The 24326-nt window shown below is 44.8% G+C and overlaps 2 protein-coding genes across 2 annotated transcripts in view; both read left to right on the top strand.

The window, feature by feature from the left end:
• Positions 1-5096, top strand: part of LOC137439701 (uncharacterized) — a 35384-nt gene extending 30288 nt beyond the window's left edge. Inside the window, exon 2 of the mRNA XM_068135718.2 lies at positions 4429-5096. The gene's annotated coding sequence lies outside the window, so the exon portion shown is untranslated. The remainder of the gene's footprint in view (positions 1-4428) is intronic.
• Positions 5097-6323: 1227 nt separating this feature from the next.
• Positions 6324-24326, top strand: part of NUS1 (NUS1 dehydrodolichyl diphosphate synthase subunit) — a 22022-nt gene continuing 4019 nt past the window's right edge. Inside the window, exons 1-4 of the mRNA XM_068135705.2 lie at positions 6324-6389; positions 11628-11812; positions 14637-14762; positions 15040-15189. Of these exons, the coding sequence (XP_067991806.1) occupies positions 6373-6389; positions 11628-11812; positions 14637-14762; positions 15040-15189 (478 nt within the window). The 5' untranslated portion in view covers positions 6324-6372. The remainder of the gene's footprint in view (positions 6390-11627; positions 11813-14636; positions 14763-15039; positions 15190-24326) is intronic.

A 24326-nucleotide genomic window follows, 5' to 3' on the forward strand; every position in this document is an offset into this window, starting at 1 on the left:
ATATATATATATATATTGTTATGGATTTGAGAATTGCTGTGTTTTTTTTAATTGTAGTGTAATGAATTGTAAAAATATCACCCTCCTTCCTCCAGTTGTTGTGTATAAAGGTCAAAGGGCGTCCCTTAGTTAGGTCATATACAATCACATAGCCAAATCATAGATCTCCCTGTTCAGTAGTTATCTCCTTATTATGTGTATTAGATTAAGACTGTGTCTTCCATAAATTGATACTCCATTGCACCGGTCAAATAAGCTAGGTCCCCTTTCGTTTTCATCCCAGCGGTGCGAGTGGTTTTCCATCGCCGCAGGACTCCATTAGCCACGAGGTAATCTCGGAGAAGAAGGGGGAGGAGCCAAATCACGGGCGTTGCCCGCCCATCGTCATCAAAAGGGTGGAGCCAGCGAGCCCTGACCAGCCAACCAGGGCTGGGGAAATACCATCACGGGCGTGGCGCGGGTTGATCTGAAAGCGCGTTATAAAAGCGCCCGCGCAAGCATTTCGAGAGATACGGCAGATGAGTCCAGATACACCAAGAGATACGGCAGATGAGTCCAGATACACCAAGAGATACGGCAGATGAGTCCAGACACACCAAGAGAAACGGCAGAGCAAAGAGAGAGAGTTCTGAGGGAGGTGCGCTGGGCGAGAGGCAGATTCTGTGGAAGTGTAAAGCGAACTTCGGAGGCGGAGGACGGATAAAGCAAGCTGCCGGTGTGAAACCGAATACGTGGAGCTGCCGGCTCCTCTCTGCCAGCCCGACGCGGAGCTGTTTTTGCCGGGTTTTCGCCTCGACCCCAAAAGCGCGGATCGGAGCGCGCGCTCGGAGCTGGACCTCAACGCCTACCATCTGCCTGGACCCTTCTCTGCCGTCCCAAGCCATTCCTGTCATCATCCCCCATGTAAGTGTGCTTGTAGTCTGTCTTTTGTCTTGTCCTGGGGTATAAGTTAAGCCTGTTTAGTTAAGCTAGAGTTTCACTGTGTCCTTCTGGTCCGTCCCTCTTTCTGCATTATTTTATTATCCTTCCTTCTTCCTTGGTTTCTTTTGGTTGTAAATAGTAGTAATAAATCATATTCGTATTTCCTGCCTTTTGTCTTCTTATTCTTCTTCTTCTTCACATCCTTCGTCTTTGAGGTTTCCACATTGAATACCCGTGGCACGATTTGGCCAACGTTCAGGAATCAGGTCTAGTATCTGTTAACAGTTCGTGCCGCGGTTGCTTAAAACCGCTCGGCCATTAACATCTGTCCGCGGTACGAACGGGGCTGTGCCACCGGCCTTTCCGGAGGTCGCTGTACAGCGCCAGGGACCACGTCGGTCAGTTATAGAAGAGGGGATTAATCCCCCCTCTAAGGGGATCCGAGGCCGACGTTGGGTTCCGTAACAATATATATATATATATATATATATATATATATATATATATATATATATATATATATATATATATATATATGTATATGTATATATGTATATGTATATATATATATATATATATATATATATATATATATATATATATATATATATATATATATATATATATATATATATATATATATATATATATATATATATATATATACAGTGGAACCTTGACTTACGAGTTTAATTCGTTCTGTGACCGAGCTCGTAACTCAAATTGCTCGTTTCTCAAATCAAATTTCCCCATTAAAATGCATTGAAATGCTATTAATCCGTTCCAGCCCGCCAAAAACCACACCAATTTTTTTTTAAATATACAGTATATATAAAAATATCTCGCGCTTTATATTTCACCTGTATGCAGCATACAAGTTGGCAGGATGGCCTGGACTGGAGGTACGCACACTTGACTCTAAAGTCTAAACTGTCCAGCCTGGGTTTGAATCCCGACCCAGCTATAACCTGTCATGGGTGAATCACAGGCAGGGTGATTCATCAATGTGTGTACCGCTAAACTGGGCGCCCCGTTTGCGTCCCATTAGTTGTTGGATGTTAAGGATCTCACCGTGTTTTCCACAAAGAGAAGGCGAGCTATCGCCGGCACTCTGAACAAGTTGTGGCCTGGCATGCTCTTCTCCTCTGCCGTTATATACGTCCTCCTCGGCACCTCGCTCATGTTTTTCGACGATTGCGTGTTTTATATCCAAGCACAAGTTTTATATAAAACACGACGATTGCGTGTTTTATATCCACAAGTTGTGGCCTGGCATGCTCTTCTCCTCTGCCGTTATATACGTCCTCCTCGACACCTCGCTCATGTTTTTCGACGATTGCGTGTTTTATATCCAAGCACAAGTTTTATATAAAACACGACGATTGCGTGTTTTATATCCACAAGTTGTGGCCTGGCATGCTCTTCTCCTCTGCCGTTATATACGTCCTCCTCGACACCTCGCTCATGTTTTTCGACGATTGCGTGTTTTATATCCAAGCACATCATCCTCTTCTTCTTCTCAGTACCGTGTTTTCCACAAAGAGAAGGCGAGCTATCGCCGGCACTCTGAACAAGTTGTGGCCTGGCATGCTCTTCTCCTCTGCCGTTATATACGTCCTCCTCGGCACCTCGCTCATGTTTTTCGACGATTGCGTGTTTTATATCCAAGCACAAGTTTTATATAAAACACGACGATTGCGTGTTTTATATCCACAAGTTGTGGCCTGGCATGCTCTTCTCCTCTGCCGTTATATACGTCCTCCTCGACACCTCGCTCATGTTTTTCGACGATTGCGTGTTTTATATCCAAGCACATCATCCTCTTCTTCTTCTCAGTACCGTGTTTTCCACAAAGAGAAGGCGAGCTATCGCCGGCACTCTGAACAAGTTGACGGCAGAGATACTGTACTTGCACGGCAAGATAACCACGTGACCAGAACCCACCTGGTGGCGTAAACTCAAAATAACCAACATGCGAAAACAAAAATGCAGCGCTATACGGCAGAGATACTGTACTTGCACGGCAAGATAACCACGTGACCGGAACCCACCTGGTGGCGTAAACTCAAAATAACCAACATGCGAAAACAAAAATGCAGCGCTATACGGCAGAGATACTGTACTTGCACGGCAAGATAACCACGTGACCGGGTGGCGAAAGCTCGTAACTCAGATCTCGGCTCGCATCTCAAAGCAATAAACCGCCCGAGCGACGGCTCGTATCTCGAAAAACTCGTAAGTTGGGGCACTCGTAAGTCAAGGTTCCACTGTATATATATATATATATATATATATATATATATATATATATATATATATACGTATATATATTATTCCTAATAGGAATCTATTGTCAACTATTTGCTAATCCAGTTGTCAGAATGATTGGCCTTGTTTATGTGAAATGTATTGTTTCTATTTTTGGCTGCAAATGAGTTTGAATTTGAACTTTTACCCTGAATTTTATCACAAAACTGCCTCCAGATATCGATTCCTGAGGTCAAAAATATATGGAAAACACATATCATATGCGATTGTAAGTTCGTTGGTTAAAAAGTCATAATCCACCGCCATCTGAGGCGGCTATTTTGGATTTATTCCAATTACGGGATTTCCCCAAGGTTTCCTATCTGGCAACCAAGCTAAATTTTCTCTATAGATCCATATTAATAAGAAACCATCAAAAAACAATACACTTCTCACAACAACAAGGTCATCAATCTGGCAACTAGACTAATAAAACTAAAAGGAAAAGGCTGCATGGCAAACAAACGACGGACAAGCAAGCATGAAGTGAAAGAACCAAAAAATTTGTTCCGTTGTAATAAGATTCAGCCTACTGTATGAAACAATTGTACGTCGTTCGTGGTTGGGTGATTGCGTCATTTTGACATGATAATGCAGATCCTCCCACAAAAGGTCATGTGATTCGTATGGTATGCCACTCATTGCTTGGCCATTATTACTGTTTGTATTTTTAATTAAACGTTGGGTTATTTATATTGGAACTTGAATTCCCGTCTCCCATCTCTGCTAACTTTGAGACAACAAGGGAATAAATAATGCTAGCTTGATAAAGAAATAAATGTGTCGTATGTTTTTTGTGGGCCCCCTCTGGAGTTTGGGCTCTGGACAAATGTCCCGTTGGTTCTCCCTTAAATCCGGCCCTGGGTACAGCTGAGGGTCTTCGGAGTGATAATACGTCCTTGTTAGTTAGTGTCCAGTGAGTTCAAATTGTTCTGCTTTGTTTGCGGCATTAACCAAACTACTCCAAGCCCTCAGTTTGCTCGTGCTATCGGTGAAGCTGAAAGAGCAGTGCGGACTGTAAAGAAAATTGTGTAAGAAAGCAGAGGAAAAGTGTTTGGTTTTGGGGGACAACCGCACCACTCACCTGGAAGGACGACACTTGTCCGGGTTGTCCCCTGCTCAGTTGTTGGTTGGAAGAAGAGCACCTAACAATGTGCTTGCAGAGTGCAGCTAAACTTGTACCAACTGTTTGTTCCGCAGGAATTGCCAACATCTCAGATCTTCAAGTAAGCTGGCCTGTGTGCGTGAGCCAGATTTTGGAAGCTTGAACTGTGATGAGCACACCGACGCTTCCTCCTCTTCTCTTGCCACCGATGAGGCTCACCATATAATGTTTCTTGTCTGCCCCCCACCATCCCCTGTTGCTTTCGATGAACAATCCCGTGAGCCTGTTGCCTATACTACTCGCTCGGGCCGTGTTGTAAAATATCCGGACAAACTTTATCTTTATGTTGATTTCTCATTCTGAAGGAGAGCATATGTAATGCTATCTTCCTGGCCCGTGTTTTGTTATTGACCATATGCCCTTCCCGCTCGGACGGGATCAACTGTGATCTCGCGAGAGCACGCTGCGCGGACTTTGATATACTAATAAAGCAGTGCGCCACGCTCAATCGGCATCTTGTTCATCCCGACCCTGTCACATGCCACACCGCCTCGTGCTATCTATCGGTATAACATGGTTTTGGTAGGTTACATTATTACAAAGGTGATTTGTGTTCTCCATTATTTAAAGGTGTATAAATTAATTTAATTCCGTGTTTTTGCTGGCTTTTTATGCAGCGGCTATTACATCACCCGATCTGACACATTACATCAGTTATTTGTGCCTGTTGTTTGTGTTCTTTATAAAGTCCCTAAAAACAGTAGGTTTCCTGTTTGGAATGGTTTTCAGTTTTGTTTGACGGGCAGACAGAGTAAACCTAATACCTCGCTCCTTTGTGAGTGAGCGTCAGGCCAAATTCAGAGCCAAAGAACGGTTAAACGGCAAACATGTCTTCCTATTCATGTTCCGATTAGTGTTGTTGTTATAACATTCAATATAAACAAGTTGTACCTCCATCATCAACTGACGCTTACAGACAGACGCACAGAGGACATGAAGCAATTCCTCAACCTCACTTTTGGTTTGGTGGGCGTGGGGTAAAAGTATGAAATGCACTTTTACATGTGGTTTTTGAGCACAATAATAAACTTTAGCACCAAGAAGAAACTCAAAATTAAGATGGCCCCCTTTTATTAGGAAGACTAGTAGAAAGGTCCATTAAGAATGACGGCTCAGAGCAGTTTATTCGACTGTACAGCCTTGTGAACATGCCAAAGTCTGAAGCCTCGGCTTTCCAAATCTTTGGGCCCTCGATCTTCGGGTCCTTGGGTCTTTTGTATTCTGAGTTTTTTGGGTCCTTAGGGACTTTTGTGTCTTCTGAGTCTTCAGGGATTTTTGGGTCTTCAGGGATTTTTGAGTCTTCGGGGTTTTTGTGTCTTCGGGGTCTTTTGGTTCCTTGGTGATTTTAAGGGTCTTTGGGTTTTTTGGGTCCATGTGGGTTTTTTGGGTCCATGTCTCTCTTTTGGGTGTTCGGGGTCTTTTGTGTAGTTAAAGGTCTTTTGGGTCTTTGGGATGTCTGTGGTCCATTGGATCTTCGGTGACTTTTCAGTCTTCGAGGTATTTAAGGGTCTTTGGGTCTTTGACTTTGTGGCCTTTTTGTGTCTTTGGGGTCTTTTGGTTCCTCTGGGTCTTTTCAGTGTTTGGGGTCTCTTGGGGCTTTAAGGGTCGTTGGGCTCTTTTGGGTCTGCCGGGTCTTTTGGGTCCTCGGGTGGCGTCTTTTGTGTACTTTAGGTTAAGGGGTACAATTGCGAGTGTCGTCAGTCAGGTCAGCTGTCCAACCAATAGCTGAAGAGCGTACATACATACATAACCACAAACACTTGCAGGGCTAGACTTGCCCAGTCATCGCGATTTGCACTTGCAATGGCTCGCTCCACTCCCCACTTTGTCGTCATCGACGCCCATGGAAGTTCCGCAATGGACATTATTGCGTAATGGCGTCACGTGACTGTGGCGTCCGCCCACCCCCCTGACGCTCCGCCCCAGGAAACACCTTCCTGAGCGTCACTTATTTTTGGAACGACTCGGAACATGATGTAATGGGGGCGATAACAAGGTATGTGAGGTTGAATACGAAGAGGATAAAGGGGTGATAAGGAGAGGACGTTTCGAGAGAGATTCGGCATTTTTATGTTTGACTAACTAAGGCAGACAGATGTTTTATTTCCTCTTTCATTCGAGTTGAGCGGTGTATAAAGAAGAATGAGGCACTAGATATGGTGAAATTTTGAAAGTAGTTTTTTTTTTCAAAAATAGCAAATTAACTTGAAGCGCTTGAGAGCAAACTGAACTCGCATTTTAAATAATAAATTGATTCATGTTATAAAGTGAAATTAGAATTGTTCAACTGAACTTTAAAGGAACTCCGTGTGCGTTCACGTCACGGAGATACCGTGGTTCACGTGACCAGTGGCCACAGCGCTTCCGCAAATGAAAAGCAACACAATGTGAGATGAAGAAGAGCGCCTGAAGAGAAATGAAATCTCGCGAGAAAGAGTGCAAATGTGGCGAAATATCGCGAGAATATCGCAACACGGCGCGGTCCTTGGTGTCGCGCGGTCCACTCGTGTGAGGTAAAGAGGGATCGATATAAGTGAAAATGAGTAGGTGAGCGAGTCCATGATGTGGTGGCGAACTGCCCGGCTCTTCCTACTGTCCCTGGTCCGCCTGCTCCTGGCTGTGTGTTCGTGGTTTTACCGGTTCCGCCTGTCGCCTTGCACCATGTAACTCTCCCACCCCACACGTTACTGCTTGTATCTATAATGTATCACTCAGCTCTCTCTCCTTCTCTTTCTCCCTCACCAGGTGATCGTTTCGCACACCTGAACTGGTTTGGCTTTTCCTTGCTTATAAATATAAGATTGAAAAACAAGATTGAAACATTCGGTACTGTCCGACTTGTCCGTCATTCATTCATTCATTCATTCATTCATTTCATTGATTCGCATCTGAGTTGTATCGAGTTTACAGATTGTTCCTGCAGCGTTTTCTCGCCAACCAAGTGTATCTCAACTTCTATTTATTCAATGGCGATTGAAATGCTGGTCACGTGACCGCTCAATGACATTGTTGCGTGATGTCGCATCAGGGTACTGGGACGTGGGTTGAGTTCTGTGATCATCCCGGTCTACACATATCTGGGTTGTTTCCAACTTGACGACTACCTTGCACATGCACTACAGGGTCTACCCTGGCGGTGGTCTCTAAACCCCACGAGGCGATGGCCGATGGGTGGCGCGCTGAGGCAACTGAAGACGCCGAGCTCATGTTTGCCACTCGCTACCTGCGCACTGGCTCAATGCGCGAGCCGTACGGTGGCAAATCCATCCACTTGAAGGAGACACCTGGTGTTCTGATTGACCGTCTGGTGGGCTCCACTGCCATGCAGAGGACCCTGATCAATGCACAGGGTGGAAGTGGCAGGTTGCTCCCCACACGATCGCAAACCTCATTGAAGGACCTTGGGGCGGCTCAGACCGTGTTGGAAATCAGCGCCGCACGGCATTAATGCACGCTCACCGGGGCCCAAGCTGCTGCACTGCTTTGTGGACCTCTTTTCCCGAGTTGCAGTGTGGGAGAGGATGTCGAAAGGGTGGGTGGCGTGGTGGGGTTGGAAGAGCTGTGGGGAATGATCTGCAGCAGCTGCTGGTGGATTGGTAGTCAAGGCGTCGAATGTTTATGGGAGGGAGATTGGGGTGAGTTGGAGGTTTGAGAGGCCCGGATCCTATCATTCAGAAACCAGGACTCTGCGGACTGGGGGGGGGGGGGGGGTGGTGGTGGTTGGCGGAGTGCATCAGGATAGCTGCACTCTGGTGGGCCTTTGTGCTGTCGGTTGGGTGTTCTCAACCAGTGTGCACGATTTTCTAGCCCACACCCGAATGATTCCAGCGTCATGATGAAGCATTGAGCATGAAGCGTCTGGAGCATAACGAAGCTCTGGCTCCTCCAATGCAAATAGTAGCTGTGTTGCGCATGATCTGTCATGGATGAATCCATGTTGACAATCTGAAAGTAGGTTGTAGGTCATCGTGTGTTCTACGATGGCATCTCTCACCTGACTGTCTAACAGTTTGCCGACCTAAGGCTGATTGCGCAGTAATTCTTGTTAATTATTTCTTGGTTACAATAGCCGTTGGTACGGTTTCGTTACAAAGCGCAACTATTTCCAATATTGTGGTCGATTGTTGACCGGGCGAGGGAATAATCATGAGTACCACAGGGTACAAAATTAGGTCCAATTTGATGATCAATGATGCATGTGAGAAAAGTCCCATCCTGTATTTTAAATATGTGGATGATCTTACCCTTGTTGAAAGTTGGAAAGAGACTCAACAGTCAGATGCAGCAATCCTTACTAAAAAATGTAATGGAAAATTGTACATTTTACGTAACTTTAAATCGTTTAATTTACCCATCTGTGACCTTGTGACCATTTATATTGCTGCATAAGACTGGTGTTGGAGTATTGTGTACCTGTTTTCAATGCAGCCTTAACTAAAGCACAGGTGAACAATTTAGAACGGGTTAAAAAAAGAGCCTGTAAAATAATGTTCGGACAACGTTACACATCTTACCATCTTGCTTTGGAAACATGGAAATTACAAACCCTAGAGGAACGACGATATAAGTTGTGTAAAGATTTTGCACTCGCTATTGAAACACATCATTTGCGTACAAAGTGGTTACCTGCTACGAGAGATGTACTTTTTAATCTCAGTAAAGCACGAAAGTACTAACAGTACAAATGCAGAACAAAAATATTTCAAACAAGGGCATTTCCATTTTTAATTTGTATTCTTAATAGTTTGTAATACAATTACATTTTTACATTAATAAAGCCTGGTGTTGGCTTAGCGGTTAGGGTGCCGGCTTGGGATCCTAGGATCCTGGGTTCGAATCCCGGTCGATCGCTGAATTAACGCTGAATTGATTGATTAACGCTGATCGCTGAATTAACACTCAGCCTGTCAACCTTCCGAGGTCAGCAAATTGAGTACCAGCTTGCTGGGATGAATGATCCCGGTGTGTACCCCAATTTAGAATAGGTACACCGTATCCCTGCGCATCGTAAGAGGCGACCAAGGGTTGGCGTCAGGAAGGGCATCCGGCCGTAAAAACAGGGAACCATGATTGTCATGGGGCCCGCAAGGCTAACCCCCGCTCTAGCGGGGAAAATGGCCTTAAAACGATCATTCATTCTTATATTAATAGTTTGTAATAGTCACAATTGTCAGTTTTTTTTTTGTTTTTTTTTATATTTGTGACTGGTCTGGCAAAAGCAGACACTTGGGGGACATTTCTCTTAGCGAGAAAAAGCCAGAGAGTCAAAATATGACCGCAGGGACCAAATTTAGATTTTGTTTATATGGATAGAAAGAGTAACTTCTCTAGATTATTATGCACCGAAACATTTTTCCAAGAAACAACAGAAAAATTGTGAAATTCGACAAAGAATCTAAAATGTCATTCTCAAAATGTGCTCTAAAAGTCACGAAGATCGCGAAATTTCGATGTTTTATTTCGAGCCATTCATCGTAATTCGAAGGAGATCCCTGACATACATGTTTGGTATGAATGAAAAGCTCTACGTGTGCACGTCACATTCTTTGTGCGTGTGACCTATGTTGTGAACTTTGAACCTAATTATCTCCATTGTTTAAACGAAAATATAATTGTCATTGAAATACCATAACTTCGTTGATTTTCATCCAATTAACATAATGTATCTATCTATAATTCCAGTAATCTCTGTCTGTACGTTTGTACGTTTGTCTGTGACCGCTGTTTCTCGACAACCACGGGTCCGATATACTTTTAACTTGCCAGGTATATTGCTGGGGACCCGAGGATGTGCCTTTTCAAGGTTTCATATTAATCGGACAATTACTTACCGAGCTATGTCCAAAAAACGATTCAACCAATCAGAGAGCAGCGAACGATCGCGTGTGCCGAACGTGGCGGGCACACTCTGCCTCGGATGGCACATTTGAGAGCGTATTCATTTATTTCACGTTTGCAAACTATGTTGGCGTTAAACTATGTTTTACAACTAATAAAAACGAATTTGCGATTCATTCGCTTTCCTGCGCGTTTGTGCACGCGATGGCGATTTCTTTACCAAACTCCGGAAGCCGTTCGCTTTGGACCAAACCATTGCATGTAAATAGAGGGGGGGGATTGTCACCGTACTCGCAAGCCGTTCGCTTTGGACCAAACCATTTCATGTAAATAGAGGGGGGGGATATAATTTTAGATATAGATATAGTACGGGCAATGCCCTAGTATATCAAATGAAAGAGAAAAGCATGGGGAATCGGATGCTGTCAAAATCTCAATTTTTGATTTTTGCCCCCAAGTGTCTGCTTTTGCCAGAGCCAGTCACATTTCTCTTCTGTTTGAAACATGCGATGTTTGTTTTTTAATTTTACATTTTTTTTGTTAGTTCACAATCAGAATTTTATATATTTTTTATCTTGTAAGCTATCTGATTGCAAATTCTGAATATGTATATGCATGTGTAATTCAGCCATTCGCTGCCAGACATGCTTTCAATAAACCATTTTGATTTGATTTGATTCATTGCAAAGTCATTTGCTTAACTGCGAAGGTGAGCGAAAAGGTGACTACCACGTCAACGCTACTTGTAAATAAAGTAAACAACAATCCCCTGTTTCCTTCAGGAGTGGCAGGTGGTGGGGGAGGGTCAGTGAATTGTCAGGTGGGGGAGAATGGGAGGCTCATGCTCGAATGGTCAGTGAAGCAAGTTGCGAGGAAGAGGTTTTTATAATATTTTATTTGGCCCAAATTCGACTTAAGCTTGAGGCCTGTGCCTGTTCCTTACTCTCCGTTATGCTTGTCTCACTCGTTTGTCTCATCCTTTTAAAACAACTCATATTGAGTTGTAAGAGTTGTGTGAGCTTCCTGTGTTAGAATATGAAATGCACGTTTTGCAGGCTTTCTTGGCCTAAATAGCAGATTAATGGCGAAACTATCTTTAAAAGAATTTTGATGGTGTATTGCACTGCCTTTCCCATCTGCGAGCATTCTGAATGCTCCTCCTCACTAATCATAATTTCAAGAAAGAAGAACCGGTTATGGATTTCATGGAGTAGCTTCACTTTTTGGGCAAATTATCGACTATGACACGTCATGACCTTCTCACAGTTTATAAAGAAAAGACACAGCTGCCTTTACAAAAGTTTGTGGGGTGTTTGGGGATGGCGTTCATGTACAAATTTGTTGTTTCTTTTGTGTTTTTAAGTGCTTCCCCCCTTCATCCCCCACCTCCCATCAGCTTCTGCAACCAGAAATTCCTGCCGGGATCTACCCTCACTCTACCTCGTCGACCAACCCATATTGGAGTTGTAGTGACTGGAACGAGGGGTAATCGAGCATCTGTGTCACCTCGGGAATTGGCAACCTTGGTGGTGTGGTGTGTCGCTGGCGGTGTTTCCTTCATAACAGTTTACGATGCTCTCGGTGAGTGCTCGATCTGTACCTTTCAGGATGATTTCAATGCCAGTTTGAATAACCACTGTGAAAGCAGAGCATTCTTATTCCTACCAAGAGCCAGTCATGCTCCGGAAAGTTATTTCATCGATTTGTGCCTCGCGTGATCCAAGGACTGCGGATTCTGTTTTTAATATAAACGAGCCGAAATCCGTGGAACATCCACGGAAGGGAGGATGTGGTGTATGGATAGAGTGTACCATTATGGATGGCATAGGGGATTTGCTTGTCCGAGTAAGAGTTAGGAAGAAAGATGAGAATGAAGAGTGCGTATATGAACAATGATCGCCGACACCGGCACAAATGCATGCTCTGGATTGTCCACTCAGTGGACGGCTTGCTTTCGCCTTCGCCTGTCCAATCAGCGGGCGGCTTGCTTCGCCTTCGCCCAGCAGACGCCAATACGATGGCGTCGTAAGATGGCGTCGTATCGGCAGTTAATCGGACGCTTTTGGGCCCCAACGTCGGCTAATTCAGATTTTTTGAGTATGTCTGTACGTGATAAACAAAGAGCGCGGTTCGTAGATCGTAAATCCATTAGTGCCGTGGGCATCGGGTCACTGGGTGTGGCGTAAAAGGGATAACAAAGTCGAGTCCTTGCGCTATTATTATATAGATACACAGTTATTACCCCCATTGCATCTGCCATGGTCCATTTTTGGGTTCATCTCCTTGTTTGATAGATCTTGCCCAATTTATTTGAGTTAGTACTTCTTATAATCCATCGATGGCCTTGTGTTTTGCATGCTGGCATTCAAACGAAATATTTTGAACCATATGCACGTTGACATTTGTGACGGTTGTCCTGTTGTTCCTTTTTGGGTGGGAGGTGGGGGGAAAATGGTCCAGTTGCAGGAAAAAAGAATTGCACAGGTCCTCGTGGATTTTCTTCTTTACATTGTTCTTCGAGACAAAACATTGTTGGTATATTCCTGTTTTTTTCTTATATTGCTTGTTTATCTTTGGAAATTATTAGCTATTACAAAAAGGAGAAGTGTGTGCGTGCATGCATGTTTGTGTGGCTTCATTCTCAAGGGTTCCTCCTATCCTAGAATGATAGAAATGGTACCGTCGGAAGGCTAATCGATTTACTTGGAACAAAAATTCGTATCCATTTAATCGCAGAGACTCCTCTTCTAAAGCCAGCGTTTCTGGGATTGAAGAAGAAGCAGGACTGGGAGCTTCATGTTGTGGTTCTTTTTACGACAGCAGGAACCCTTTAGAGCAATGGTTCTTAACCTTTTTAAGTGCCCGTACCCCTTGAGTTTTCATTATATTTTCCCGTACCCCTGACAAAAATGACTTAAAACTACAATAATAGATTGATGAAGTTTCTTTATTTTCACAGTAAAAAAATACATTTATGGAAACAATAATCATAATGTATCGTGTTTGCTGAAAAGTCATTTTGTTGAAGTAGATTACAGTACAATATTAACTTTTGTAGAAAAACATACCACACAGTACACACAGACACATTTCTAGTGGCTCTTTCGTTGTTGTTTTTCATCAACAATGATGCTGAAACGAGGTTATTTCTTTGAAATAGCCACACGCATGTCGTTACTTGCATCCAAACGGTTCCTGGCCTTTGTTTTGATGGGTAGGAGTGTTGAAAAACCTGTCTCGCACAAATAGGTGGTCGCAAATGGCACGAGGATCTCCAGAGCTCTCTCTGCTAACTGTGGGAACGTTTTGAGTTGTGCACACCAGAATATGTCTAGCCAGAAGATGATGTGTGCGCACACCAGAAGAAGTTTAAATACTGTTATACCCTTATTTTTGAATTGACATTTATTTTGGGGCGGCGTGTCTCTTACCCCCAGCTTGGAGGTTTCGTACCCCAAGGGGGTATAGGTACCCCTGGTTAAGAACCTATGCTTTAGATTTAGAGGGACACGGAAGGAGCACACAGAATTACATATAGTAATATGCAATAGAAATATAGTAATATGCTTTTTCAAGCAATAGAAAAATATATAAGTATATGGTAGGGGCACACCAGAAACAACAATCACAGCTACCGCGACAGCTGTAACAACAATAACTACGAGCACGTGTTATAAAATATCCTTTTTACATGTGTTTCACTTCATTTTTACATCTTCACTGACACTCTCAGATAGACATGCAGTACCTTTGTGAAGTACAACATGATGTTGTCTTTTGATTAAACCTGTCAGCAAAGCGACGGGTAGTCACACCTCGTGTAACTCAAAGGAGCATTCGTGGTGTAGAAAAAGCAACATTTTCAGGGTTGCCACTGGCTCTATTATTACTTCTTTAACGACCCCAATACTTGCCCCAACCCCCTCCCCCCCCCCCCCCTCCCGACCTTGTGTGCTCAGTCATTGAAAGTTTGTGGCCCATTTGTCACGAACCTGCTTGGCCATGCCTGAGGTTCACCTGAAGGTATAGGTCTATAGGAATTTGGGATTTGTTCCAGGGTGGGGAAAATAACTCTCCTACTCTTTGTTAAAGACACCATGGGATCTTTATCTAATGTTAGCAGACGGGACGCTCAGTCCATCCGAGGGATGTCACGCTTTGTGATGCAATGCCTTGCCTGTGAAGCACAGTTTGTAGTCGGGTTGGGAATTAAACCCAGCTTTGTAGTTGGGCTAAATATCTCAAAGATAAGTGCAATACCTGTGCACAAACCTGTCAGACCCAGCGTTGCCAACGAAAGCCTTCAAAAGGCATTTGCATCTTGGCAAAGGTTGGTAAGTGTGTGTAAATATTTCTAACGTTTTCTTTATTCTAGCGTTGCACTTTAATTTTTTCCATCCATCAGGGACTTTAGGAGGTGTTACGTTATTGGATGAAATTGTACGACGTCACAAGGAAATCCTTCGAGCCGATTGGTCCAAGTTTCCGCTCGAGATTGTCGACAGTAGATGGAAAACCTGCAGTCAAAAATGTGAGTGGATCCCACTAAGTCTGCGTGAGACATTTGAAACATTTTTTGAGTTGTAATTGATTTAGCTCCATGTTAGATATCCCTCCACCCCTCCTCCTCCTGCCCCCAAGTATTGTTTGAGTTTGTAGGGTGTATTTGCTACTTCCCAATGATATGAAATTTGAACCTTTGACCCCTTTTGTGCTGAAACGCTGCTAGTAACATTGCTGTTTGTTTTTATAGATCACGAAGCCCCAATGATGCATTTGAACTTTTGTTTTTTCTGGTATTGCCACAGACACAGGAGGAACAGCTGTGGCACTCGTTGCTCCTGGCTATGGACGGGCCTGCTTGGCTGCCGTGGCAAAGAGTTTCTGCCATAAGGTTGCTAAGCACCAGCAATGGGCCTGTGACCTGCAAGTCGACCAATTAGAAACATCGTTACAAGGTGATGAACGTGGCACTTCACTCACTGCTCACTGCCTCATCTTTGACTACTGACCCCTCCCCACCCCCACCCCCCCTCCCCCCCCCCCCCTCCCAGATTATCTTTTTCCATATGATGATGGTGATGGAGTTTATTATAGTTGAGGTTTAGTGACAATAGACCTGTATGGGGCCAAGCCGAAGGTCACAGGCAGATGCTGGGTCAGCAACAACTTACCAAGCATGGAGGAGGGACTTTCTATCAGCAAGACATTGACAGAATGGTGAAAAGGCTAGCAAACGAAGGGCTCGAAGGACTCTGCTTGACTAGCCTATTACTCGTCAGTGAAGGCGATGAGAAATCTCAATTATCTTGCCTCTTTTTCTTCTTCTTTTTTTTTGACTCGCTCAATTACTTTTGAAAACCTATGTATACGGTACCCCATCATCTATATGTTGGGGTGCTGCATTCGTCAGGGGAGGAAGCAAGGCCTCTCCAGGTCGTCAACTTTTGTAACCTTCCAAGGAGATGCAAAAGATCATGCTCACAATCAGGATATATTGAATGTACAAACGATGTTGAGACCTGGAAAGCTTGAGAATGTCAAAAGAAAAATCTGGTTTTTGAGGTGAGATGGAAAGAAGGTGATTTTATGTGATGCGAGTTGTTGTTTTATAGCTGCGGATAGTTCTCTCGAACACGCCCACGGCACGGAGACAGCCAATCTATCTCCCAGGAGCGACCCAGATATTCCCCACATCCAGGATGGTGTACCCCTGCATTCACAGTCAGGGCCACAACAGAGTTTGAGAGGTTTGGAGGGGTTTGGAGAAAGAGAAAAATAAAGGGAAAAGAGAAGAGGGAAAGGGCCTGTCCATGGGGACAGAGTGGCTCTGACTATGACCGCACTGCCCTGACGAATCCGGGCAGCATGGAAGAATGGGTAAGATTTGGCCCCCAACTTGCATTGGGGGTACACCCACTGCGAAGAGGCGTCCCCGATAGTTGCGAGTGATGGAGTTGGAATAATCTGTGTTTGAGGACAAGAAAATCGAGGTAATGTCTGCATTAGTCAGTGCCCTGTGTTTTTTTTTTTTTTAATTGGTTGCGAAATGCTTCAAAATGGTTAAAAGGCCAAATGATAAGAGAAGGACCTGTTGGCTAAAGAGCTGAAACCAGTTGCTATAATTGCACAGGTATGCATGTGCACATCAGATTACAGTGAGGAAGAAGTTGACTGCATGCATGATCAATGAAAATAGCTAAGAAATAGATACCTAAAAACAAAAAGTATATTTGATAATTATGGGTGATCAGAATGACCGGTGTGTACCCCAGTTTAGAAGATGTACACCGTATCCTTGCGTGTTGTAAGAGGCGACTAAAAGGGTTGGCGTCAGGCAGGGCATCCGGCCATAAAAACATTGCCTCAAAAAGGGAACCATGACAATTACATCTACATATGGGCAAGGTACAGCCCGAAGTACCCCGTGGGGGACCCCACTCCCTCTCGTCAAAACTCAAGGTGGGGAACCCGATCGAAGTAAGGGTGGAAATCGCTCCATTTATGATGACGAAACGTCTGATGCCCGACGAGAAGATCGGTTTCTGAGGTTTGGGACATGGAATGTAGGGACAATGACAGGGAGATCAGGAGAAGTGGTGGAAGTATTGGTCTTTTGTAGTTTTCTATCTGGTGTGGCTGATATGTTTTGTGCAGGAGACGAGATGGAAGGGCAGTGGTGTGAGAATGGTGAAGGGTAGGCAGGGACAGAAATACAAGTTTGTGTTGCAAGGGTGCCCAGAAGGCGTGCATGGTGTTGGTGTCCTGTTTTCTGAGGTGTTTGTAGATAGTGTGGTGAGTGTGACTGGAGTGAGTGAAAGGTTGATGATGGTGAAAATGATGATTGGAAGGATCTTGGTGAACGTCATCTCGGGATATGCTCCGCAGGTCGGTCGGAGCGATGAAGAGAAGGACAAGTTCTGGTGTGCAATGGAGAAGCTGATGGAAAACGTGAAAGATGAGGAAGTTGTTGTGGTAGTGGAGACCTAAATGGACATGTGGGAAGGAGTATGGATGGTTTTGAGGGAGTTCATGGGGGTTACGGATATGGTGTGAGAAATGGAGAAGGTGAAAGGATTTTGGAGTTTGCTGATGGAGCTGATTTGTTGATTTGTAATACTCATTTCCAGAAAGAGGATAATAAGCTTGTTACGTACACGTCAGGTGGGTCGACGACAACCGTTGACTACCTGATGGTGCGTAAGCGAGATAGGGGGCACCTCCGAGACACAAAGGTGATCCCGGGGGAGGAGGCTGTTTCACAGCACCACTTGGTTGTCTGCGACACAAGGGTGAAAGGTGCGAGGAGAGCTCGGCGGGTGAAGTACCAACTGAGAATGAAGGTGTGGAGGTTGAAAGAGGTGACAGTAAGGGAGGCATTAAAAGAGAGGCTGAGTATGGTAGAGGATGATGTGGTTGAGCTTTAAAGTGGTTGGATGTCAATGAAAGATAATCTGTTGGGAGCCGTTGGTGAGGTATGTGGATGGACAACAGGACCACCGAGGCACTCGGAAACATGGTGGTGGAATGATGAAGTTGGAAAGAGAATTGACGAGGAGAGGAAGAAGTTCAAGGAGTGGCAGAAGGCGAAGGGTATGGGGGCAGAAAAGGCAAAGCATGAAAGTTATAAGGCAGCCAAGAAGGCTGCAAAGAAAGAGGTAGCAAAATGTTCGGAGAACGCTTGTTTTCGGAAGAGGTTTATCAGAGAGTGGTATTCAGGATTGCAAAGCAGATAGCGAAAGAGGTGCGATGTTATGGGGGTGAGTTGCTTGAAGGATGAAGTGGGATAAATCGTTGTGGACCCAGATGGAATTAAACGAAGTTGGAAGAGATATATTGAAATGTTGAATGCAGAGAATGAATGTGATGGCAAAATAGAGAGTAACCCAGTTTTAGGACCGGCAGAGAAGATAACTGAGAAGGATGTTGAGGAAGCGATAAAAGCAATGAAGAGTAGAAAAGCGGGAGGGCCGACGGGAGTTGTGGGAGATATTTTGAAGGCAGCAGGAAGTTGGGGGTGTGAAGAGAATGGCAGAGATCTGCAATCTGGTGGTGAAAGAAGGCCGCATTCCAGTGGATTGGGAAATGAGTACCCTCGTCCCTCGATACAAGGGGAAAGGTGACCCTCTGGACTGTGGCTCGTATCGAGAGATGAAGTTATTGGAGCATGGAATGAAGGTATTGGAAAGGGTGTTGGAGAGGAGGATAAGGAAGAAAGTGAAGATAACGAAATGCAGTTTGGATTTATGCCAGGAAGAGGAACGACAGATGCGCTTTATATTGTAAGGTAGTTGCAGGAGAAGTACATGGAGAAGAGTAAGAAGTTGTTTCTTGGGTTTGTTGATCTGGAGAAAGCATTCGATAGGGTTCCACGCGAAGTCGTGACATGGGCATTGAGGAAGTTAGGAGTGGAGGAATGGTTGATCAGACTAGTGAGGGCAATGTACGAGAGAGTGCGCACAGCTCCAAGGACGAAGGATGGGAACAGTGGTGAGTTTGAGGTGAAGGTGGGAGTGCATCAGGGGTCGGTACCAAGTCCACTACTATTTGTAACTGTGATGGAGGTGCTGGCTCGGAACGTAAAGGAGGGTTGCCATGGGAGTTGTATGCAGATGATCTTGTGTTGATTGCAGAAAGTATGGTTGGACTGAAAGAGAAGATGAACAAATGGAAGGAATGTATGGAGACAAAAGGTCTGAAGGTGAATATCGGAAAGACAAAGGTGATGGCAAGTGGTAAAGCATGTGGTGAGGTGGAAAGAACTGGGAAGTGGCCGTGTGCTGTGTGCAGGAAGGGTGTCGGAGTGAATTCCATTCAATGTACAATGTGTGCTGAGTGGGTTCATCAAAAATGTAGTGGTTTGAGAGGGTCATTAACCAGTGTGGCAGCTACATTCAAGTGTAAGGTGTGCACAGAGGGAGCTGCAGATGGAGGAAATGTTGAGTTGGATCTTGGAGATAGCGTGAAGCTGGAAGGTGTGAAAACATTTTGCAACCTAGGAGACATGTTGAATGGAGAAGGTCGATCAGACTCTGCAACGGTTGCTGGAGTGAGATGTGCATGGAAGAAGTTTCGGGAACTGAGTGGTGTGCTGACGAGGAAGGGAGTGTCATTGTATCTGAAGGGAAAGGTGTGTGCTGCATGTGTGAGATGATTTATGGGAGCGAGACATGGGTAATGAATGTAGAGCAGCAACGAAGGCTGGAAAGGGTGGAAATGTGAACGGTTCGGTGGAAGTGCGGCGTATCGTTGAGAGAGAGGAAGACAAATGATGAATTGCGAAAGATGATGGGAATAGAGCCTGTGATAGATGCTGTGAAGACAGACAGGTTGAGATGGTTTGGTCATGTGTTGAGGAAGGATGAAAGTGACTGGTTGAGAAGAGTGATGGAAATGAATGTAGAAGGAAGTAGAGGACGGGGAAGACCGAGAAAGACTTGGCTGAAGATGGTGGAAGAAGAAATGCGGGCAAGGGGGTTAACAAGGGGAGATGCAGAAAATAGGGCAAAATGGAGAACATTATCATGGAGACCGCCAGGCTAACCCCCGCTCTAGCAGGGAAAATGGCCTTAAAATGCCTGTTGTTGTTGTTGTCACAGCTGACAATGCATATCGGAGCAAAAACCAAGCCTTAAGGTCTCTGCTGCATCTCTGACAAAAAAAGGTCTGACATAAGGTCTGTCAAAAAAAATCTCTGCTGCATTGAAGGTTCACAAGAGCACAGTGGCCTCCATAATTCTTAAATGGAAGAAGTTTGGAACAACCAGGACTCTTCCTAGAGCTGGCCGCCCGGCCAAACTGAGCAATCGGGGGAGAAGGGCCTTGGTAAGAGGTGACCAAGAACCCGATGGTCACTCTGGCTGAGATCCTATGTGGAGATGGGAGAAACTTCCAGAAGGACAACCATCACTGCAACACTCCACCGATCTGGGCTTTATGGCAGAGTGGCCAGACGGAAGCCTCTCCTCAGTGAAAGACACATGAAAGCCCACACAATCTTTTCTCACAGTTTGAGAGTCCTTTCGGTGCTTTTTTGCAAACTCCAATCGGGCTTTAGATAGATAGGTCGATAGATAGATTTTTTTTTTTAAAACGCCTTTAGAGTCCATTTTTCCCCGCAAAGCGGGGGTTGGCCTTTTCCGGGGACCGTGGTTGTTGTTGTTTTTCGGTCCCCTTTTTGAAGCAATGTTTTACGGCCGGATGCCCTTCCTGCTGCCAACCCTTTTTGTCGCCTTTTACGACAAACAGGGAATTACCAGTGAACTGGTACTCAATTAGCCGACCTCGGAAGGATGACAGGCTGAGTCAACCCCCCTGGCGTTAATTCAGCGATCGACCGGGATTCGAACCCAGGATCCTAGATCCTAGGCCGGCACTCTAGCCGCTAGCCCAACACCAGGGTTCGCCCTGATGCTAGCCCAACCACTGGGCTAGCCCAACACCAGGTCCATAGATAGATAGATATGTAGATATATATAGATATAGATATAGGTAGATATATAGATAGATAGATAGATAGATATATATATCGATATGGATAGATATATAGATAAGAGATAAATATATAGATAAGAGATAGATATATAGATAAGAGATAGATATATAGATAAGAGATAGATATATAGATCGAGAGAGATTATATACAGTCACGTGAAAAAGTAAGTACACCCCATGTAAAGTTTTGGCTTTTTCAACATATTTCAACATACAGCTATTTGATCTTCATTTCAACAATATTGATAGATAAAGGTGATATAATATAACAAATATCATGAAACATTTACATTTTGTAGTCCATTGTATAATTTAAATAAACATCTATCTATAATTCCAGTAATCTCTGTGTGTCTGTGTGTCTGTGTGTCTGTGTGTCTGTGTGTCTGTGTGTCTGTGTGTCTGTGACCGCTGTTTCTCGACAACCACGGGTCCGATATACTTTTAACTTGCCAGGTATATTGCTGGGGACCCGAGGATGTGCCTTTTCAAGGTTTCATATTAATCGGACAATTACTTACCGAACTATGTCCAAAAAACGATTCAACCAATCAGAGAGCAGCGAGCTATCACGTGTGCCGAACGTGGCGATCAGACTCTGCCTCGGATGGCACATTTGAGAGCGTATTCATTTATTTCACGTTGGAAAACTATGTTGCCGTTAAACTATGTTTTAAAACGAATTCAAACTGCGATTAAATTAAAACGATTCATCGTAACTGCGATTTGCGAACTTCCGGACAGTGAAGACTGTCCGGCAGCACGCTTTCCGGCAGCCAATCACAGAACGCTTTGTTGCGTAGGCGTGGCCGATGTGAGACGAGCGGAGCTGAGCGCGTTACGAGCTGACCGCCATTACGGTACGTAATTCGATTTCTTATGCGCATTATTTCTCCCAATTCAGTCAGAGCGAAGGGCGGAAGCGAAGAGCGTTGTTTTTTTTGTTTACGGGCGTACGGGCGGGGTAGAGCGTACGGGTAGCGTTTTTTTTTTTTTTTGGCAAGGAACGGGCACCCACGTACGGGCAATGCCCTAGTAAATGCAAATTTCACATGTGGAAAAAGTAAGTACACCTTTGCCTCTAATAGTTGGTATTGCCCCCTTTGGCAGAAACAACCTCAAGTAGGCGTTTCTTATAACTGTCTGCCAGTCTCTGACATTGACTGTGAGAAATTTTTGCCCACTCCTCCATGCAGAATTCTTTCAGCTGTGCGATATTTGAGGGGTTTCTTGCATGCACAGCTCGTTTCAAATCCCCCCACAACATCTCGATGGGATTTAGATGCGGGCTTTGACTTGGCCATTCCAGAACCCTCCATTTCTTTCTTTTCAGCCATTCCTTGGTGGATTTACTGGTATATTAAGGGTCATTGTCATGTTGCAAGGTCCACCATCGGTTGAGCTTCAACTTTCTGACAGATGGCCTCACATTATCCTCAAGCACCCTCTGGTACAATGAAGAATTCATAGTGGATTCTATGATGGTGAGCTGCCCAGGCCCTGATGCAGTAAGTTGTTGGACAGTTGTTTGGTTGGAATCTTCTCCACTTGTAGATGATCTTCCGGACAGTCGAATGATTCATTTCAAATTGTTTGGAGATCTTTTTAAATCCCTTCCCAGACTCGTAGGCATCTATATTCTTCTTTCTGAAGGCCTCAGAGAGCTCTTTTGATCTCGGCATGGTGACGCCGCACACTTCAACAACAAAGAGCAAATCAAACGAAATGCCTGAGGTTTAAATAAGACAGGTCCCTCCAAGATCCTCTCTAACGATGTTCTAATCATTTGCACCTGAGCTGGTGCACCTAATTCTAATTTTAGGTATTTGAAGTGATGAATGTAGGGGTGTACTTACTTTTTCCACATGCGAAATTTGCATTTATGTTTATTTAAATTATACAATGGACTACAAAATGTAAATGTTTCATGATATTTGTTATATTATATCACCTTTATCTGTCAATATTGTTGAAATGAAGATCAAATAGCTGTATGTTGAAATATGTTGAAAAAGTCAAAACTTTACATGGGGTGTACTTACTTTTTCACATGACTGTAGATATATAGATTAAAAAAACACCTTTAGAGGCCATTTTTCCCCGCAAGCGGGGGTTTTGCCTTTTTCGGGGACCGTGGTTGTTGTTTTTTGGTCCCCTTTTTGAAGCAATGTTTTACGGCCGGATGCCCTTCCTGCCGCCAACCCTTTTTGTCGCCTTTTTACGACAAACGGGGAATTACCAGTGAACTGGTACTCAATTTGCCGACCTCGGAAGGATGACAGGCTGAGTCAACCCCCCTGGCGTTAATTCAGCGATCGACCGGGATTCGAACCCAGGATCCTAGGATCCTAAGCTGGCACCCTAGCCGCTAGCCCAACACCAGGGTTTAGCCCAACACCAGGGCTGATAGATATATAGATAGAGATAGATATATAGATAGAGATAGATAGATAGATAGATAGATATATAGATAGAGATGGATATTGTTGCGGATCCGGGGGTCGGCGCTCCCCTTACCAAGGGGGGGGGGGGTTAATCCCCTTGTCTTCTAAACTGGCCAATCCCCCAGCCCTGGAAATTATGACGTCACTTCCGGTCGGTATTAGCCAGGGTGATTGGTCAATGCAGTCCCAAATACCTTCTTACTACTACCGACCGTAAGCGAGGAGATAACTTCCACCCGAGCCGCAGCGTTAATGGATACGCCGAGCGAAGCGAGCTGCGATTCGGGCCGTTAGCAAAAAGGCTAACCCGATTCTGAGCGGTTCTAATCGTGCCACCGGTACTCAATTGAGGAAATCACGAAAGCGATTGGATGAGAGGAAACCAAAGTAAAGGGAAGAACAAATATGATTTATTACTACACTGTACAATAAAAGACGAAATGAAAGAAGGGCATGTACAAGGGAAGAAGAAGAAGCAGCAGACACAGGGCAAGCTTATACAGTCTTAAATATCATGCCCAGGACAATACAGACAGACTTACACGAAAGGGGAATGGCAGGAAGGAGGAGAAGGTCCAGGCAGATGGCAGGAGAGGAAGGTCCGGGCAGATGGTTCAGGCGTTGAGGTCCGGCTCCAGGTTCACGCTCCACTCCGGTCCACGCTTTGGTTCGCGGCGAAACCCGGCAGGCAGTGCGGTTCGTATTGTCGCGGTAGCGGACCGACTCTCTCACCGTCTCTCCCTCTCTTTGCTCTCGTCTCTCTTCTCTTTGTTCGACTCACAGCTCCAGCTCTGCCACGCTCTCTCTCTCCTCCCTCTCTCTCTCTGGAAGTAGTCCGCCGCGGCGCTTATATTACACGCCTTCCAAATCAAACCGCGTGCGCTTAGATCTGCCTACCGGTGAACACGCCTCGGCCCTGATTGGTCGTGAGGGTTCACCGGCTCCTCCCTTCGTGATGCATTGATGGGGCCATGCCTTGCTCCGACAACTCCTCCCCCTTTTTCTCCAGCTTGACCGCGTGGTTAATGGCGTTTGGAGCCAGCACTGTAGCTGGCAGAGACGCGCAATACACTTTGGAGGGAAGCTACGCCGCAAAATGAAGCGGATTGAACAAGGGGCCTAGGTTATTTGATTAATGCAACGCAGAGTCAAACTAT

The sequence above is a fragment of the Myxine glutinosa genome, chromosome 14, assembly GCF_964187855.1.
Source record: "Myxine glutinosa chromosome 14, kmMyxGlut1.1, whole genome shotgun sequence".
NCBI classification, from domain to species: Eukaryota; Metazoa; Chordata; class Myxini; order Myxiniformes; family Myxinidae; genus Myxine; species Myxine glutinosa.